Below are 15,457 nucleotides of genomic sequence, written 5' to 3' on the forward strand. Positions count from 1 at the left end.
GGAGGACCTGAGTAGAGGCATCTTACAAGGCCTCAGGGGGCCACCCTAGTGCCCTGCAGACTATGTTGTCTGACAGCATGCTTACTCCTGCATCCAATACCACTATGGAGAGAAATGAAGCCCCTTCGGGGCAGAGGACAAAGGCCAGGAGTGCACATGCCTCTCTGGGGTTGTGGTCTGGCCAACCACCCTGTTGAAGAGCTGACAGACTGAATGAACTGAATTGCTCAGGTTTGGTCTACAACCAAAGCTGTCCAATGACTTTTCCTGGATCAGACAGCAAGACTGTAAAAAAAAAAAAAAAAAAAAAAAACAACAAAACGCCAAGCACTTGGGAGATAGAAGCAGGAGGATTTGGAGTTCATTCTCAGACACACAGCCAATCTGAGGCCAGCATGGGCTATGTGAATTCACCTCAGAAATCCTCAAAGAATTTACAAGTCAGGACCACTAAAGAATGTCTCTTCTCATACTAGTTAGATGGACACTTGTAGCTTCACAGGAGGCAGCAGTTTCTGGTCAGTGCTGAACTTCATGGCTGCAAAGCAGGACGCCATGTCTCCTGTGACCCACCCCACGGGAAGAACACACGAACACCAGAGGCAGCTTGGGCAGCACTTGTATACATCATACATTTATTAGTGAATATCCCTCTGAAATCAGCAACAATATTAAAAAAAATAATGATTGCACTACTTGGTCAAGCAGAACTAGCAACTTTCATTTTAAAAAAAGTACAAATCTGTTAAAAATTTCAATCCGTATACACATATATAATACAACATACTAGTTATGTTAAATGCTACAAACCAATGTGAGTCCAACGGGATGGAAAAAACCACACATTTAAGCTTTAAGAACCATTTTCTCTATATATTAGCATTTTCTCAAATACATACATGGGAAAAATGAGGTAACTGTAAGATGTGCAAGGAACAGGGCCCCCAAATCACGTGTTTATATATGTGTGTAATTATATATATATGTGTGTATATATATATAAAAACCTTTCTAACAGAACACAGGCGCTGGGCCCAGCAGTGCTGGGGGAAGGTGCCCACTGTCATGCCTAGGCCAGAAGTTGGTAAATAAAGAGTAAACAATGCCAAGCCCCCACCACAGGAAATCATTGGTAACATGGCATCTACAGCAAGGTCGGCAAATCACAAACACCCTAAGTAATTGTTTGATAAATCTTTCTTAAATGATTAAAACAAAAAAAGGTATATTCTCCCATAGCTGCTTGTTGGAATCGTCACTGCAGCCGACACAATCCATGAGCCAATTCCGTTGCCCCAGGAACCACAAGGGCTTGAAAACCTTTTGCCGGGGTGAGGAAGGACCAGGGTAGGATAAGGTGGTTCTCTGTGTAAAACACGTGGATTTTTCAACACTGCTATAAATATAGAAACATCACCTGGAGTTATATACAGTAAGACTTTGGGTTCTTGTGGGGTGGGACCAGGCCGATGGGCCCCCTGGCAGGCTGGGATGGGGGCAGGGAGCCAGGGCTGCTGCATGGGAACGAGGGTGGATGGAGCATCCCTGAGGCAGCAGGCGCCAATGGCTGCCTGCTAGGATGTGCCGGCCCCACACGCAATTCGTTCACTTGGGGCAGCAGCCCCGGATGGGGAAAGGAAAGAAGTAGGACCTGAAAGGAGGGTAGGGAACTCAGCCTCCTCCAGACCGTGGAGGGCAGGGATCAGGCTGGGAGGGGCCCCCAGGTGGAGGTTCACACCCTCCCTGATCTCTGTCCTCAGGGAGACTCAGGAGGAGACTCAACCAGGCAGGTGGGAGACAGCCCTGGCTGGAGGGTTTAATTGCCCTGAAAAGCAAGCGGTCCCGGTAGGCTCTAGGGACATGTGCAGTGCAGTGCATGGCAGTTATCAGCTGAGCACAGACCCGTCTGCCCTGACTCCCAGCCGCCCCGTGCAGTCCCAGCCGCACACCCATACGGAGGCCTGGTGCCGCACAACCTGACCCTTCTCTGCCCCCTGGGCATTTGGTCCTGGTTGGTCCCTATGTCCTCACCCCACTCCTATTAAACCAAAATAGGGAAACAAAACAAAACAAAAAACCAGAAAAAAACAAAAAGCAAAACAAAAACAAAACCCAAAAACCCCCACTAAACACCTCTAAATATCCACACCCTACACGCAATTCTGGGCCAAATGAATAAACAAAAACGGCTGTTCCTCACATTCATGCAAAACGACACAAGGGAGGAGATCGAGCATGGGCCTGACATCGTCACTGGTGTAGGGGCACAGTGACACCAGGAACACAAGGACATGCCCAGATCGTGGCTTGGCTCCTGCAGAATGTGTGTTCAGCTTGACGCCCCCATTCCATTTGCTCAAAGAGCCTGGCTGGGATGCTGTGCCTGTGCCTGGGGGCGGGGGTCCTGGGGAGTCAGACCCAACTGCAGGTCAGTGGAGGCAGGACCGACAGCCCGAGTGTCTGGAATCAGACAGGACTCAGACCTGGGACTTAGGCTTTCTGCCCACAGACCTGGCAGTACCACCCGTGCAGGGAACACTTCACTTCAGGACTGGAGACCAGCTGTCCCAGGGTGGCTACTCCTTTGCCCATTTTTGGGGGGTGGGAACAATACCAGCCACCACACTTGGGGAATGGACTCCTGCCTCCCAGAGCCAGCAGGAAGAAGGGCCCAAGGACAAACTAAGAGGCGGACTGAGTTGGGGACACTCAGGCAGCTCCATGGCGGGCGGGCGGGCGGGCAGGCGGGCAGGCAGGCAGTTTGGGGAAGGAGTCTTTGGAGCTTGGCAAACGCAGGGGCTTATTGCAGGGGCTTCTCCAGGGCTGACCCTGGCACCAGCTCTGGAGTTGCAGGTGGGAATGCTGAGACAGGCCCGGGCCCCTCCCTTACAATTCTCCCTGGGCCACTCCCCGCCCCCCCACCCGTTTCCAGAGCTTTGGGCAGGGTTCTTGTGGGTGGCTGCGGAGCCTCACTCAGCCTCCCTGGGCACCTCGGAGGCATCGGCTCGGCAAATGGGACAGGTCCGGTTGGCCTGGGAGGAACAGCCACGTATCAGACAGACCTCCCTCTCTCTTATCTGACCTGGATAAACTTCCACACCTGCCCACTGGGGCTCCCTGGGAGTTGGCTTAGGCCACCTTACCTTCAACCACTTGTCAACACACTTGGCATGGAACTCGTGGTTGCAGGGGAGGACTCGGAGCAGCTGCCGCACCTCAAAGTCACTGAAGCAGACCACGCACCTGAAGAGGGACACAGTGTCACCCCACACCGACGGCTGAGAACCCTCCCAGGGGTCTTGGTGCAACACTCACAGAGTCTGCTCAGACTGATGGCTGTCAGGGTTAAAGCGGTATGACGGCAGCTGCTCTATGTCTGCTTTGGTGAGGCCTCGGGGCTTGGCATCTCCCAGCCGCTCAGCCAAGTTCAGGAGGGCCTAGAGCCAGGCAAGGGAGGTCAGCAGCACTGGAGCTGGAGGCCTCCCGACTCCACCTCCCAGCACAGGCACCACAGACCTCATAGTTCTCCATCTCGACGTCATCCACGTCCAGACCCAGGCTGATGGTGGGACCCATGGTGGTCGGAGACATTGGCAGCATTGAGCTGGAGGGAGCCCCAGAGTACAGGTCAGCAGAGGGGGATGGGACAAAGCACCCCGCCACCTACCCCTGCGTGCAAACAAAGCACACAGCTCTGCCGTTTCCCAGCAGGCTACGGGGTTGTCCAAGCACACCAGAGGAAAGCTGCTGTGGGCGACCAGAGCTGGGGAGGCCCTGAAAACAAGGCCTGATGGCTCTAAAGAGGTTGTGCTAGCACTTACAGGAAGTAGGGTAGGAAGCTTGGGTAGTAAGATGGTGGTGGGGGCGGAGGCGGCGGCAGCGGCTGTTGTAGACGGTACCGCTGTGTGCTCAGTCTTCGTGGCATCACATGGGAATAGGGCTGCAAACACAAGCAGGCGTAGCAGTCAGTTGTCAGGCCTGTCTGCTCGCTGCCCTAAGCCTGGCTGCGGGGACAGGGGACAGGGGTGCCACTTACCACACCAAAGGACAGCTCCTGGTGCAGCGGATCGTGGGGCAGGTAGTGAACGGGCATTGAGGGTGACAAGGCTGGGCCAGTGGCAGAGGCAGAGTAAGTGAAGCTACCTAAGGGGTGCTGGTCCCCGCGAAGGTCCATGTCATTGTCCAGCCGCTGCAGGGACTGAAGAGGTAGGCATGGGTCAGCCAGCTGCTCACCGAGAAGTCCTTGCCTCTCCCGCTCGGAGCTCCTCCCCCTCCACTGCCCCCTCCCCCCTTCCCCCTCGGCTCCCCACTCACCATTCGTGGGTGCTGGGTCTGCAGTGACACAAACTGCCCCAGTGGTGCCATGTGGGTAGGTTGGGGTGGGGGGGCCGGCGGCGGGGGGTGAAGAATGTAGTGGTCACTGGAGATGAGGTGAGGGTAGGTGTGATAGGGCACAGGGAGCTGCTGCATGGTGCACGCCTGGATCAGCTGTGGAGAGAGCGCAAAGAAGCTGGGCCTATTGCCACGGAGGCCAGAGAACACCACCCAGCTAAGGGTTCATCCTTGCCCTAGGCCGCCAACGCAGGGTGCCACGCCACAGCCTCCATTGCAGTGACTCTGCCAATGTACGGGACAGGCACTTTATCACGGAACAGTCCCTGACCTCTAAACTGCCTCATTCCTCTGTGGGAGTGTGTACACGCACTCACAAGTGTATGCTGCCGAGAAGGGTCACAGCCAGAAGGCCAAGTTAGTACACAGTCAGCCCGCATGGGCATTGAGCTCAGCTGCTAAGGGTGCCCGTGCTCATACCTGCTGGGGTGGACTGGGTGGCATGGACCGGGGCGGGGAAGACAGCACTCACTCACCGGAGGAGGGAGGCAGCAGAGGGGGTAGTGCTGCCCACTGAACATCACGGAGCATGCTGGGAGCTGCTGGGCACTGCAGCCAGGGATGTGCTGGCTTGTAGGCAAGGGGAACCCTTGGGTGGTCACTGTGGTGACTGTGTAGGACAGAGGGACAGGTCCCTGGTGCACCTGTGGAGAGAGCACCAGGGACCTGTAGGAGGAAGTCTGGTTGTAAGGACAACCTTCTGAGAAAAGAGTCCTGTGGGAGGCCGGGCAATGTGGTGCCTGCCTTTAATTCCAGCACACAGGAGGCAGAGGAGGCAGGCAGGTTCTGGGACATGAGGCCAGCCTGGTCTACGCGGAGTTTCAGGTTAACCTGGGTTACATAGTGAGGCCCTGTCTCAAAACACAAAAAAGTCCTGTTGGTAGCTAAGGTGGTGGTTGCACACGCCTTTAGTCCCTGCACTCCGAAGGCAGAGACAGGCAGATCTTTGTGAGTTCAAAGCCAGCCTGGTCTACAGAGCAAGTTCCAGAACAGGCCCCAAAGCCACAGAGAAGCCGTGTCTCAAAAAACCAAAAGCAGGAGTCCTGTTGGGCAGAACTTGTGTCCTAATGTACCCTTTTTAGTAGGGATCCCAGGGAAGACCCTCCTTTCTCTGGGACTCGGTTTCCCCACCTGTATCACGGGACTAATGTGCAAGATACAATCAGCTTTGCTTCTTAGACCGTTTGATGGGGCAGGGGCGGGGGCGGGGGCGGGCTAGGAGCTGTCCTGCAGACCTGTTCGTGGAGATCAACCATGAGCGGGCTCTGCTGGGCGACTGGGTGCAGCATTCGTGGGCTCCTGCCGGCAGGAGCTGAGGCTCGGTGCTCCTCTACAGAGAGGTGTGACGGTCGGGGCAGCAGCTGCTGGGAGGGTTAGTGCTCATCCCGGGCGGGTGGGCTGGCCAGGGCCGCCCCCCGCCCTGGCCAAGGCTGTACCACACAGAGGAGCCCCAACACTCATTTATAGTGCAGGGAGGGAAGCCAGGGTTATAACCCATACTAGGAAGCCAAGATAGCTCAAGGCCCTAGGGCCAAGCCTTTTGCCCCCAACCCAAGCCAAGATGGCTGCCCTTGAACTAGGCATGGAGACTTCTTCCTACCTTCCCCAGAGCTGGCCTGGACTGCTGCTAGGTCTTGTAGCGAATCGCCAGTGACCCACCGAGGCAGAGGGTGGCCACTTAGTCACCACCAGAGCCCATGGTCTCATCAGGGGGGCAGGGAGGTAGAGGGGCTGGGCAGGGGCTCACAACCCTAGGAGGCAAGCAGAGGAAGACAGAGGGATACAAAGACCCAGTTGTTTGTACAGTTAGGAATGGGGAGACTGATAAAATCTGAACAGGTCCTCCTCTGGAGCCTGGGGTCTAGTGTTGACAAGTCAAACTTAGTGGGATCCAATCTTAGAACACAGCAAATTCAGAGAACACACCAGCATGCTTCAGGGCAAGCTGGTTGCACCAAGGCTCAGGCTGGAGGAAGTTTCTGCCTCAAGCCTGGGTCTACATCTTGGCCTCCAGGCAGATGGGGCTCTTGGGAGCTCCAGGTTCTCCTTTTATGTGGAAGCTGAAGAGGAACTCAAAAGAGGCCTGGGACTCACTCTCAAGCACTGGGTAAGACGGCCTGACCCATTCCCACCCTTGGAAACTTCTGGTCTAAGGTCAGACACCATCACCTGGTGCACACTCAGCCGTGATACCACCCATTAACTAAGGAAAGCTCTTAGCAGGCTCGGCAGAAGAGGCTCCCTGCCCTAGGTCCCACATACATGTTGAAGCTAGGAAACAGGGCAACTTCGAGCCTGTCTCTACACCCTGCTGCTGACAGTGAAGGCCACTTCAAGGCTTCATGGGGCCCAGGAAAGAAGCCTGTCACTGGCAGCATGCTGGGCCTGCAAAGCCTTACCCTTGCTCTGGGACCTGACGTGGGAAGCAGAGTCTTTTGAAAAGGGATGAGTCTGAGAAGGATGAGCAGGAACAGGCCAGGGTCTCCAACCCCAGGCTTTCACCTACAGACTTGGAGTCAGGAGGATGCCTTGGCAAGGGACACTCTGAACCCCATCAGGCCCTGAGACACTATCTCCCTGCCATCACTGCCACAAGGTGGCCTTTCCACTCTTTCTCAACCAGCAAACCTATGCAAGCCTCATGTCCAGTTCCAAACGTTGCCACCTGCGGACAGAGCAAGGCAGTAATGCCAACTAAGCGCCTCAGTCATCCCAGCTAACATCAGAAGAGCCATTCCCTATACCCAGGACTCTCCAAGTCTGAACAGGGGAGTGCCTTCTCCACATTATCCAAGGGGTACCTGGCCAAGGCCACAGGCCTGGAGTGTTACCAGCTGGAATTCACTTCTGTTACTTAAGCGTTCAGGCACTCAGCAGGGGTGGATTCACTGAAGATAGCCCGTCAGGAGGTAAAAGCACAGTCTGGCAATGATGACAGGGTGTTGCCAGTGAGTCAAGATTGGGAGATTATAAATTACTCCCCACAAATCCTAGTCTCTGACCCAAGCTAAATAGGGAGGGGGCACTTGTTCTCCTCAGTCAGAAAACCAGTCTTCTGATGACTGGCTTTGTGAGCCCTGGCTGGGGCCAACTGCAGATGCCCTGACACACAGCTCCTCACTCCCTGACTCCATGCTAGTCCCACACACAGGCAAGGAGCAACCCACCCCTCAAAATACCCACAAGAAGCCCAGCCCACCCCAAACCAAGAGACAGAAGGAATTTAACGGGGGGATGGTGCCAATGACAAAAGCATCACCCCCAATTTCTTGCCACAGTGGGTCTTAGGCCCATGGCTTCTGGTCCCTGAACAACAGACTCTTCTACTGTAAAAATAGGAACACCCTAAGGAGGATCTCCCAGGGAACCAGTAAGGGCCACTCTAAAGGTAACAGAAGACTCGGTCCTCACAGGGAATGCCAGCTGTAGTGTGAACAATGGTTACCAGAAGTCAGACAGCCTGCAGGTCCACCCTGGCAGACACCAGGGACGACTGCAGCTTCTGAAGGACTAGGAGCACGCTGCCCCAGCTGTCCACCCCAGCAGGGAAAGGTGACTCTAACTCCTACCAGGGACGAAGGTGGTCAAGAGGGGACACACCCAGTTCAGTTACTGAAGCCCCCAGAGGAGATACTCTAGACCACAGGAACGGAACTGGTCCTGGCTGATCCCTACACTCCCCAAGTCCCAGTCCTCTCAAGATGACAGTGGTCAGAGGAAAAACCACAGACTCCTTCTGGGGCCACACAGGACATGTTGAGTCTCTTTTACTACAAATGAGCAGCTGTCCTGGACACGAGCTACAGACTGAGCTGGACCCATTGACACAAGCAGGGTCAACCAGCAACACTACTTTTCCACGCCTCCACTGTTCTCTCTAAGAAGTTTGTGTAAACTCCCCTAAGTCTGATCCTGCCCCCATGAGTCCACAATCCTGTCGGCCAGGTACAGTGTCCCAAGCACATATCTGACCTGGGCATAGAGCCTGTTTGCAAAAATCGGCGTTCATTCCCTTCCAGCAGACCAGCAAAGTTCGACTCCGAGACGAGAGCAAGCTTAGGCGGGAAGATAACCTCCCCCCTCCCTACTTGCGCCCAACTCCCACTCTAAACGGGAGCTTCCCAACTAGCAGTTAAGACAGCAGAGGCAGTTGAGGGTGGGACCTTGGCCAGCTTAGACTCCCTGGGTGACCTTAGTTAATGAAATCCTTTAGTTTTCGCCAAGCCTCAGTTGCAACAAATTAAAACCGGGATTGAAATCTCCCCAGGGCGCCCCTAAAAAGTCAGATACCAGAAATCAGGTGCTCATATTAGTTGGGAGGGAGGAAAAAAGTCCCCGAGGACCAGGCTCCTCCTTAAAGCAGGCCACACGCCGGCAGTGGGGTTCCAGCAATCTTCCAAAGCCACCCCACCTCCCTGGGGACAGGGCCCAAGCTCGCACACCTGTCCCAGGAGGGACTCCGCTGACCCCCCTTACTCTGTAGTGCCGCACTCGGAGGAATACTGAGGGACGAGGCCAGGCAGCAGCGCAAGGGCTAGAGCGCTGTGACTTTAAGAACCGAGGATCCCGGACCATGTGCTCGGCGTGAGACAAAAGCAACAACAAAGGAAGTGGCGGCTGCAGGGGGAGGGGGTGGCTCCTTCCCCTCCACCGCAGCGCTCAGCTCCGCAGAGGGGTGGCCAGGCCGAGTCTAGGCAGCACCTGGCCCGGGGACCTCACCGCCGTCGCCCCTACCCCGGCGACCCAGGATCGACGCCCACGAAGCCGGCAACCCACAGCGAGTCCCGAGGGACCCGCAGTTCCGGGGTGCGGGTCTGAAGTTAGGGGCCTGGCCCGACTCACCGGCAGCTGTCCGACAACACGCGGGCTCCTTTGTTCGCGGTGCGGGGTGCGGATGCTGGAGCGCCGGCTCCTTCCCGAGCCTGCTCTGCCGTCTTCCGCCTCCCCGGCCGGGACCCGAGAGGAGGGCGGCGCAGGACGCAGCTGTGTGATCCGGCGGGCTGGCCCTTTAAGAACTGTCCGCGGCGGCCGGATGGAACCAGCCCCACGTTTGATTCACAACATTCGGCGCGGCGGGGACGCGCAGCGCGGGAGGCAGCTCGCGGGGGCGCGCCAGGACGCTCTAGCAAACAGCAGCCGCAGGAGCCGGCGCCCGCCCCGGCGGCCCCGCCCCGCAACGCCGCGCCGGCCAATCGCGTCTGCGGGCGGCACGTGACTAACGGGTCGCCATCTTGCGAGCCGGGTTAAAAAAGGCTCCTCGCCCCCACCTCTCACTTGGAAGCCCCCACAGCCAGGTCGCGGGCGGAGGACGGGGCGGCCGCGAGCGCGGGGCCACGGCGCGCACTAAGACGCCAGGGTTACCTTCTCGGGGCCGCGGCCTGTGAGCGGCGCGCAGCCGAGGTGACAGGACCGCCCTCGGCCCCGGCCGGCGCGCTCCCCGGAGGTGACGTCACTACTCCCAAACCCTGCGGATCGGCGATGACCTCATAGCCCACCGCGCCTCTCGGCTCTCCCGCCTTCGGTTCCGTTACACGGCGCCTTTAAAAAGCTGCGACACCCGACGGCCCAACAGACCAATGACTGACGACCCATGCAAACGACCTAACGTCTCCGGGGCAGGGGGATTGGTCCTGCGCGTGTGACGTCACAGAAACAGTCCGCCACCCCGCCCCCGGCTGGGGGGTGATGTGGGGCGGCTCTGGGTCAGCTGGTGTCGGAAGAGGGGGGCTCTACCAGGCCCAGGAAGTTTCTACACGCTAGTTTCCTACGCCTCCCAACACCCGAAGTCTAGCAAGTAGGACTGGCGGATCTGTCAGTTCAAGGCCAGCCTGGTCTACACAGCGAGTTCCCGGACAGCCGAAGCTACTAAGACCTTGTCTTCAGAAGACACCGAAAGTGTCACACACCCACTTAACAGCTGAAGCGAGCGAGAGAGAACAGAGATGTGAACCAAGATGAAGCTGAGCTGCACCAATAGTATAAGCAGAACATCAGAGTTACCTAAAGCTCTTGTGTCTACTCGGATGACCTGGAGTAACTGGACTCCTCCAACGCCCACCAACCCAGAACAAGATGTCAGTACAAAATGGCAACATTAGTTACATCTGTGTGGCAGGATACAGGGTCGAGTACACTCTGTACTTAGTGGATATATCCCGTAATCTCAAAATATTTAAAAAAATGAAATCAATTTGCTGAGCAAGATATAACAATATTATCAATTTCAACTGGATACTGTATGTGCATGTAGTATTTCTGAAAGGATACAGGAATTATCCTGTTCAGGAGGGCAGATTTTAATTTTCTTTGCATTTATTTATTATTAGTTATTAGTTTTCAGACAGCCTCTTATATCTCAGCCTACCTTCAAATTCCTGAGCCTCTCGCCTCTGTCTCCCCAGTGCTGTAATTACAGGCATACACCACTAATCCTGGCTTAGATTTTCAAATTTTTGTAACTATATTTGCTTTAAAAGATTCTAGACAGAGCCAGATCAGTGGTGGTGCATGCCTTTATTCCCAGCACTTGGGAGGCAGAGGCGGTTAGAGGCCAGCCTGGTCTACGGATTGAGTTCCAGGATAGCCAGGGCTACACTGAGAAATTATGTCTCAAAATACAAATTCTAGACAGTACAACCTACTGAAAAATTTGCTGAAAATGATAAAAGAATATATCTTAGGTCTTTTTTGGGGGGGTCGGTAACAGCCCTGGCTGTCCTAGAACTCACTCTGTAGACCAGGCTGGCTTGAACTCATAGAAATCTGCTTGCCTCTGCCTTCCAAGTGCTGGGATTAAAGTCATGTGCCACTAATGCTTGGCTTTTTTTTGGGTGGGGTAACTTAGGCCTGTTTTTAAAAGATTTTATTTGTATGCCTGAGCATATGTTTATGCACCCTGCACAGACACTGCCTGTGGAGTCCAGAAGAGGTCATTGGACCTCTTGGAATTGGAGTTATAGGTAGTTGTGAGTCAATTGGTGTAGGTGCTGGGAATTGAACCCTGGTCCTCTGGAAGAGCAGCAAGTGCTCTTAACTGCTTAGCTACCGCTCTGGTCCTTTATACATCCAATTTTTTAAGCATTAAAACTTTCATTCCCTTAGGAAAAGTAGCCAGTAGAAAGAATCCAGAAGGAAACTGGGGAACAATCTTTGGCTCAGAATGTCCTTTAGACAACTGGATGGACAGTTAGCAACAGGATGACAGGGAGGAGCCTGGGGGCAATTTGCAGTTCTCTAGGCAACAGGCGATCAAGTCCATGACGCAGTGTCATAGATGCACCCTGGAATCCACTCCACCTAGATGTGTGGGAACTTAGATGTGGACACACACAAGGATGCTGTTTGCTCCTTATCAATTCTCCCTTATCTTCATCAGTCACAAGCAACTAGAAAATCCTGCCCATGTTCCAAGATGCCTACATCTGCACTCCTGCCTGCTTCTTCCACAGGAGGGGCCTGCAGTGGCTCCTTACTGCCACATAGTGTGCCCTGGCCTTGGAGGTGCACTTAGTAACTTCACCCTATCGGCCTTTTACCCCTCCTGCTGACGGCGCCTTCCCTTTTCTACAAATCAGTTCCTCCCCTGCTTTCCAACGCCCCACTCCCACCTCCTCTCACGGGGCTGAGCCGACTTTGTCACTTAATCACACAAAACCCTGTCACAGTCCCTGCCTCACTCAACAATCTGCTTCTGGCTGGCTGAAGGGCTTCATCATTTTAGGGCACTAAACCCAGCTTCTACAAGGGATGTGGCAGCACAGGACCAGCTCCGCTCAATGCATGACTGAGGGCCTGATGGCCACAGAAGTGAGGTGACTTGCCCAAGCGGACATGACTGCTTTCTTCCCTCAGAAAACCAACCTCCAGAGACTTACAAAGGTAGTTAGGGCCTGCCTGACAAGTTTGAGGACCTGAGTTCAATCCCCACAACACATATAAAAAGAACACGGAGACAGGTGGATCCCTGGGGCTTGCTGGCCAGCCATGAGTAGGTGGTTAGCTCCAAGCACTGTCTTCCAAAAGGATGGACAGTGACTAAGGAATGACATCCTGGGTTGAACTCATGCCTTCACACATCAGCACACACACACACACACACACACACACACACACACACACACACACACACACACACACAAACCCCTACCTACTTCCATTCACAATCCAGTTAAGGGCTTTTAAGCCCAAGTCTGGCCCATGTATCATTTTCTCTGCCTAATGTGTCGTCAACATCACCTCCCCACGTCTGGCAGACTCTGTCAAGTTCTAGACACAGCCAGACAGCTCCTTGGTGCCTTTCCTAGCCTGTTAGGTTTGTCCTGACTTCCCAGACCCAGCAGAACCACGCTCATGCTGTGGGTGGAGCTATCTCCATGTGGCCATCCTGCAGTTCTGCAGGGTCCAGACTCATCTGGGACCTGGCTCCCATTGGGCCACAAATGCCCAAAAATAGGATGGGTTGTCCGTACTTGGCCAAGCAATCCCTTTCCCCACACTCAGTCTGGGCCTGGTCCTGGAGGCGCAGTCACTCTCTCCCCGGGGACAGATGCCAAAACCACCTCCTAACCTGAAGATCGTTCCTGGCCACAAGCAAAACTGAGCAGAAGGAAGGAGAATTTTACCAAGTTTCCTAAATTTTCAACAAAAGCCAGCAATCTGGACTGTTCTTCAAAACCCAATGCTTCAAGATCCCGGTGTGGTCCTCTGTGTGCCTCTCCCTCATCACAGCTCAGCCCCTGCGGGGTGTGGCCCTCATACCTATTGTGCGCCTCTTATGACAGCCTACCCCCAGTAGCCAGGGTACTGTTTACTCTCACAGAGAGGAAGTAACTGCCCTCACCACAGAGCCCAGAAGGGTGGCCCAGTGCATTGCAGTAAGCTGCCTCAGCTTCAGCAAGCGCTACGAGGCTCTGTACACAGTCCTCGGGGGCCCACCCTGATCGTCTCACAGTGGGCTACGAGGTGGATGTCAGTGTTTGCCCCACATCGCAGAAGAGGCAACTGAGGCGAAAGACGGTCCGCACACATCCCTGAGACTTCCTCATGCTTCTGGGGTGAAAGGAGACCACAGACAGGCTCAGGGCCTAGCAAGTGGCTTGAGGTAGCAGGTGAGGGCTCGGCAGCACAGCAGGGTTCCAGGGCAAAGCCCTTGCTGCTGCACCCCAGCTTCCTCCTCAGGACACTGGTGGGCTGAAGCAGGAAGGTCTTTCCTGACCGGGCCTTGCCCAGCCAGGGTTCCCACCTACTGTCAAATCTTCCTCGGTAGAGGCAGGACACAACAACCTTCCCAAAACTAAGGAAACCTTGGGACACACAGCTCACCTCAGTCCGCTCAGACCTCTCAAAATACCACCAAGCATCAGGCTAGAGCCCGGAGCCTACTACACCAGGGAGAGGTGACAGGCCCCATTGCACATCCTCTCTGCTTTGGACAAGGGTGAACCCCAAGCCTTGCCTCTCCAAATAACCGATCATTTGTGCAGATGGGCAGGGAGCAGAGAGTGTGGGTCCCTGCAGATGTGTTCTGGGTCTTGTGCTCATGAGAGCACCACTCTGGTCCAGCTCAGAGACACTGGGTGAGCTGTCTTCACTTTAGGCTCTCGTCCTAAACGGGGTCAGTGAAGGCAGCTCTGACTGAGGCACTGCTCACCTACGGAATGGAAAGAAGGCAGGACTCCACCGAAGGTTGGATGCAGGCTGCTCTGGTCCTCAGGGGCCCTGTGACCTTGAGGGCTTCCCTAACCTCCCTGAGGCTGTTTGTCCAGAGGTTAACACCGGAAGAGAGGACCTGTCCCGACATCCCTAGGCGGATCTCAGTGGGTACGCAGCTGGCGGTGTGTGTCTGCAGTGGGGTGTGTGAGCCTTGGGTGCATGCTGGGGGCTTTCTCCTCACTCCCCCCTCCCTGCACGCACCTCACCACTGGAATCGCCCAGTCTGCAGTCGGACAGGAGAGCATTACACCACTGAGAGGAAAACGCGGGGCTACCGGAGTGCAGTGCCTCAAAGGACGAATACCCCACTTCCTTAATTTCACGTCCCCCCCCCCATTCCCTTCCTCTCTGTCCCCGGCTTCACTCAAGTCTAGCGGGGCGCAGACAGAAAACGCTTTGCGACTGGGCAAGATGCAAACCGACTCTCGACCCCTCGGGTTTCAGACATCCCAAATGCAGTGACGGCCCCGGGTTAGTGCTGTTTCCTGAACCTCCAGCCACTCTGGCTGCCAAAGGGTGAATTCACATGTTAGGGACCCACACGGGGCCACAGGACACGGGATCCTCGCTGGAGCCCCACCAGCCGAGCGCAGAGCTCGCAGAAACTCGTCCAACCGGGCACCCTAGCACTTGGACCGAGCGGACCGGCCGCAGCGGCGACTAGGGCCGGCGCGGCCTCACCGAAGCGCCCGCACCTCCCGCCGCGTCCTCAGCGGCCCGCGCCCGGGCGTTACCTGGGGCCACGGCTGGGCTCCACCCCCACTAGGCGGCGGCGCGTTGCTCCCGGAGAAGCCCGGTCCCGCTCAGGCTGCGGCTCGGAAGCCGCCGGCCGCGGCCCTCCCCCTGCGCCCGCAGTGGACCCTGCTCGTCGCCTCCCCCTCCCTAGAGCTCGCGATGGGCTTGTCGGGCCGCACCATCGCGGACAGGGGGGGTAGGGGCGGGGCGCCTGGGACCGCTTCCCTCCTGGGCTCGCGGCTGCCGCGCGCCCGAGCTGAATGTCACGCCCCGCCTCGCTGCAGGCGATGGGCCCGTCGGGCCGTACCATCGCGGCTACGGGGAAGACCTGGGCGGGGCGTCCGGACACGCCCCCTCGACGAAGTCCCCGCTTGGCGTGCGCAATGGGCTGGTCGGGCCTCACCAACGCGGAGCGGGGGAGGACGGGACCGTGGAATCTGGACACGCCCCCTCAGCGCCGGCGAAAAGCCCGAGCTGAACGTCGGCTCTCCCTGCGCACAATGGGCCCTATCGGGCCGCACCATCGCGGATGCGGGGGGCGGGGAGAAGTGCGGGAGAAGCGCCTCGCGCTCTGTGCCTTTGTGACCCGGCATGAGAGCGGCCTGTGTTTCCTCTTCTG

General features: G+C 56.1%; 1 protein-coding gene across 11 annotated transcripts; it reads right to left on the minus strand.

The window, feature by feature from the left end:
- Positions 1-607: 607 nt before the first annotated feature.
- Positions 608-14,984, minus strand: Rnf44 (ring finger protein 44). Of its 11 annotated transcripts, XM_040756001.1 has the most exons (12): positions 9,235-10,825; positions 7,194-7,314; positions 5,993-6,143; positions 5,628-5,753; positions 4,869-5,036; positions 4,315-4,488; positions 4,037-4,198; positions 3,822-3,940; positions 3,517-3,604; positions 3,316-3,437; positions 3,144-3,243; positions 608-3,032 (listed from the first exon to the last, which is right to left on the minus strand). In XM_040756001.1, exons 4-12 carry the CDS (start codon positions 5,679-5,681, stop codon positions 2,970-2,972), a joined length of 1,050 nt encoding a protein of 349 aa, XP_040611935.1. In that variant the 5' UTR covers positions 5,682-5,753; positions 5,993-6,143; positions 7,194-7,314; positions 9,235-10,825; the 3' UTR covers positions 608-2,969. The 11 variants fall into 11 exon arrangements, with proteins under 11 accessions (XP_040611935.1, XP_012974774.1, XP_040611937.1 ...); XM_013119320.3 differs by lacking the exons at positions 7,194-7,314; positions 9,235-10,825 and adding an exon at positions 14,838-14,984; XM_040756003.1 differs by lacking the exons at positions 7,194-7,314; positions 9,235-10,825 and adding an exon at positions 13,014-13,997.
- Positions 14,985-15,457: the final 473 nt, after the last annotated feature.

The sequence above is a fragment of the Mesocricetus auratus genome, unplaced genomic scaffold (assembly GCF_017639785.1).
Source record: "Mesocricetus auratus isolate SY011 unplaced genomic scaffold, BCM_Maur_2.0 Super-Scaffold_100013, whole genome shotgun sequence".
Lineage (NCBI taxonomy): Eukaryota > Metazoa > Chordata > Mammalia > Rodentia > Cricetidae > Mesocricetus > Mesocricetus auratus.